This window comes from Neltuma alba, unplaced genomic scaffold (genome assembly GCF_004799145.2).
Source record: "Neltuma alba isolate B1F8T4 unplaced genomic scaffold, ASM479914v2 tig00011414_pilon, whole genome shotgun sequence".
NCBI lineage: Eukaryota > Viridiplantae > Streptophyta > Magnoliopsida > Fabales > Fabaceae > Neltuma > Neltuma alba.
The window spans coordinates 419,906-424,348 of record NW_021636098.1 but is presented as its reverse complement, the minus strand read 5'-3'; the positions used below and the strand labels follow the sequence as shown (position 1 = coordinate 424,348).

The window sequence follows — 4,443 nt, the reverse complement described above, 5'->3', positions numbered from 1 at the left end:
AGCAAAACAGAGCAAAGCAGAGTGTTGCTTGGACAGAATAACTAACTTGCTGAGACAAAAAGCAAAAGCGACAATCAGCAAGACCCACATTTGCAATATAAGAACAGAAGGGATTTGTTTCTATAAATAAAAGATATATAGGCATAAGAAACAGGAGCTGAATAAATAACACACACACACACACACACATATATATATAGACACACAGAGAGAGGGAGAGAAGGGCATGAGAAAGAGAGATGACTGGGAAATGATATAGCATTCCTGAACACCAAAGCACTTAAATAGATTTTCGTTTACATAATTTCTGTCTCTTACAAGAAAATGGTTGCTGCTGAGTTACTTCATTTTCATCAAGCACTTCAAAAGGGGAAAAATTCAAACAATGAGCAAGTTTTGAGCAGCAAGCCAGATTTAACATTTCCAAGTTGTTTAGACAAAACAAGGCATTAGGTATACTAGCAAGATTACTACAGCTTCTCAAATTTAAGAGCTTGAGCTTTGATATTTCAGCAATAGATGGATGAAGTTGCAATAATCCAGTACATGCTTCAAGATCTAAGCTTTCAAGATTTCGAGCCCCTCCAAAATCTGGCATCTTAACCAAATTTTTGGAACCACTAAGATTCAAGATTTTCAAGTTAGGGAGCGTCTGTAAATCAAATAGAGTGGGAGTACAGTCAATAATTAAACTCTTTAACACTTTGGGCAATGAAACAAAAAAAGTATAGAAAAGCGAATGTTAGCACTACCTTTCTGCCTTCCCATATATCTTCAATTTTACTGTCAGGCAAAATCAATTCAACCAATGCATAAGGCTCAAAGCTTGATGGTAAACTTGTGCAAGGATATTGATGCCACCAAACATATCGTAACTTGTTTGAAATGCAATGTAGGGTTCCGGAAAAGCTCACGTTATGAAATATAAGTAGTCTAAGATTGCTCAAGCCTGATAAAGCTTCAATTCTCAAAGCAGCCCTTTTTGAGTCTTCCAAAATTAGGACTATAGCTTCAACTCTCTCAACAGCCTAAGAATAAATTAATTTATATGAAAAGAAGTGAATTTTGTGGATTATAATGTTATACTAAAGGAAAAGAGTGAATAGAACGTACCATGCTTTCATCTTGTTGCATAACATAATCAATATCATCTAGAAGCCACAACCTATTCCATTCAGTTGGCTCATAAGGGAATTCTTGCCTAACAATATGTCGTCCCATTTCTTGCAACATATTATGCATTTCAATTTTGTGATTGGAAATGCTCATGAGTGATTTTTCAATCAAAACTTCAATTCCACTTTCTGCAGAGAAACCACAACACAATAGAATTTCCTTTACCCAATCAATCTTCATCCCTGTAAAAAAACATGCTATATCTAAAAATATTTCCTTGTTCATTTGATCTAACTCATCAAAACTTTTCTTGAGAACTTCCGTTATTTGACGATTAGGAATTCTCTTTAACTGAGCCAAGGCACTTCTCCACTCTTGCACGCTTTTTTGGCACAAGGATGAACCCAGAGTCACTATTGCTAATGGAAGGCCATTAGCATATTCAAGCACACTATGTGTCATCTCTTCATATCCTCTCACAGGACAGTTATGGCTGAAGGCTTTTACACAAAATAATTGAAGTGCTTCGTCCTCACTCAATAATTTAGGCTTGTAAATAGCATCCACTTCACATAGTTGAAGGACTCGTTCATCTCTAGTTGTTATGATAATCCTACTTCCCCTTCCAAACCAATTAGATTTCCGAATCAAATTCACTGCTTCCAGATTTTGTTCAAAACCAGCACCATCAAGAACTAGGAGAAACTTGTGGTGTCCTACACTTCTGTGTGTTGAGAACATTCCTTTCAGAATAGACCTTACATCTGGATCTCTGGTCTCCAGGTTCTGAAGAAGAATTTCTTGTAGAGATCCACCATCTTGCGTTAAAGCTTCATTCATATGCTCTAGGAAACAAGAAGCGTCAAAACAGCAAGAAATGCTTCTGTACAATACCTGAGCAAGAGTTGACTTCCCTATTCCGCCCATACCACAAATGCCCACTATTCCAACTTTGTCATCTAAACCCAAATTCAAAAGCCTTTTGACTTCGGCCACACGAGATTGCATCCCAACCATCTCAAAAGGAAAATCTCTTTGATGCAATTGTGTCAGGACCTCGTTAGTAATTCCTTTGATCACTCGCGAGCTTTGACTGAAGCAAAGAAGGAAAAAAACAAACACATCAAATGAATCGGCTTTGTTTTGTCCACAAGTGTCAGTAGGCAACCATGCATATAGCTGCCTGTTAACCTCAAAGATTTTATCAGTTAACCATGCATATAATTTGTTATTAGTACTAATTGTTTAACAGTTACTCTAATAAAAATCTCTACAATTGGCCTACGTATTGAGATTTAGGGACATGCATGATCTAAGAGCAAATGAAATTACTTACCCATGTCGGACATCCCAACCCGGGAGGTCCACCACTTTTTGTATAGCATACCTCCATTCTTGAAACCGTCCTATATATTTAGAAAAGCATTGTAACCGCATTAAATCGTCAATGGTTGGTTGGATGGAGAATAGTGCCTCGTTCGGGTCATCGTGGTAGATTCTCAACATATCCTCTGCTGTTAGTTTTTTGTCATTCCTGAGTCTTTTGGCCACATTCCAGATCGTATCAAAACCCTGGTGGCAAATTGGCATTACATATCATCAGAATTCTTGCAGATGATTAACTGATGCTTAAAAAGGAGGATTTGGAGATTGATGCATGAATCACTGATAATCACAATACATATGAATTTCAACTCCTTCTTTGAACTCAACCTCTTTTAAAAAGAGCACTACATATCACAATCAATTACACTAAAATCCTACCAGGCGCAGGAACAAGCAATAGGACAAAACTCATTCTGGTCAAGCCTCACAAGTGAAGTGTGTTTATAAGTTCAAAGAAGTTATTCTGCTAATAGGCTAGTCTTTTGAAATAGGTTCTCCTGGATTTTGTTCTTAGCAGTAGACATCAACAACCTTGAGAGGGGAATTTGTGGAGAGAAAGAAATGGTCAGTGGCAGCACCGCCAGTCAAGTTTGGATGAGGCCTCGGTTCGTACTTAGCATTAACATGTTTGTGTGTGGACGTGCATATAATTGTATTATATCAGAAAAGAAATGGAGCGAGAGAAATCTTTCAAGCCTATATAGCAGTCACACAACCTGAAGCTTAAGAAGGTAAATTTTCAAGAACTTGGATCTCTTCAAGGGCCAAAGTGATCGAAAAGAGAGACAATTGATAGAAGAATTTTACCTTTACCACCTTGATTGGATCGATAGAGTAGAAAATTGGTATCACAATGAGAAACTCAGGGAACCGAGAAATCCAGTGGATTTCCTGCAAGCACCGTGTTGAAGCAACATAAGTTTTGGACAAGACAACAACTAAAACCCATGATTCACGAATGGCTCTTTCAAGGTGTTTAGGTAGATGGAGGCTCATTATTGTGTCGAGCTTATTGTTGGGCGCAAAGGTAACTAAACCTACACTTTCAAAAGCAGCACAAAGCCTGTTGGTGAATTCGTAAACATCAACTTCATCGCCTCTGGAACTTACATAAACATTGATCTGCTTATTCGTTGATCGGCTACCCTTCTCCATGGAATTGATTCACAGTTGTTTACTCAAGGCTATTATGGATAGGCTTGGCCTTGTATCCCCTTAATATCTCTCGTCTTTTTCACTTGACGCCAAATGTTTATCTCTTAATTTTATTTTATCAGTTGATTTGGCTTCGTCTTTGTGGGGACTTCCAATCAAATTGCAACTTGTCTTGTCATAATAGCAAACTCCAACTAACCAATTTGACATTTTAAGATAGAAGCGAGATACGCTAGCAAGTCTCCTCTAATTTTGTTCATAAATTACTTTTAATATATTTTGATACAATAAAGGAAAACATTAAATATCATTAACTCTGCTTAATAATTTAATAATTTTCTTTTAAATTTTACTGCTATTATTTAATATTTATATTCTAAGAAAAGAACAATATACACAGTAATAAATGAAAGGCAAAATAATACATTTATATTAAAAATTTAACAATGTGATTTATAAATAGAATAATAAAACATTACCTCTCTACTTTATAAATATAGTTAGAGAACTATGTGCCAATGAGACAATTCAATAGGTTACCCTACAGTCAAATAAATTTTTTATGTAATATACCATTCTATCCTTATTATAGACTTGAGATCTGAGGGAAGTGGAGCTGAGTTCCATGAGGTGGGTGTGGAACTTGACTCTATTAATTTTGATGGAATTGAGTTCTGCAAGAAACTTAATTCAAAAATACCACTTCTCTGATTTGAGTTCACCATTGCCAAACGGGGCAAAAGAATTTCTTCAACATTTTATTAGAGGCTTTGTTTTACAAACCTA

At 36.3% G+C, this 4,443-nt stretch overlaps 1 protein-coding gene across 1 annotated transcript; it reads right to left on the bottom strand.

Annotated features, from left to right (window-relative positions):
- Positions 1–256: 256 nt before the first annotated feature.
- On the bottom strand, positions 257–3,657 carry LOC114713065 (disease resistance protein RPP5-like). Its single transcript, XM_028897642.1, has 6 exons — positions 3,544–3,657; positions 3,310–3,393; positions 2,453–2,688; positions 1,114–2,209; positions 753–1,028; positions 257–652 (listed from the first exon to the last, which is right to left on the bottom strand). The coding sequence occupies exons 1-6, from the start codon at positions 3,655–3,657 to the stop codon at positions 281–283; spliced, it is 2,178 nt and encodes a 725-aa protein (XP_028753475.1). The 3' UTR covers positions 257–280.
- Between the last annotated feature and the right edge of the window lie 786 nt (positions 3,658–4,443).

Excerpts from the sequence above, each read along its gene's own strand:
- LOC114713065 (XM_028897642.1), bottom strand. The coding sequence starts at position 3,657 with ATGGAGAAGGGTAGCCGATCAACGAATAAGCAGATCAATGTTTATGTA. Across the intron at positions 3,394-3,543 it reads TTTGTGCTGCTTTTGAAAGT|GAAATCCACTGGATTTCTCG; the intron begins GTAGGTTTAGTT and ends CGGTGCTTGCAG. Across the intron at positions 1,029-1,113 it reads TGCAACAAGATGAAAGCATG|GCTGTTGAGAGAGTTGAAGC; the intron begins GTACGTTCTATT and ends ATTTATTCTTAG.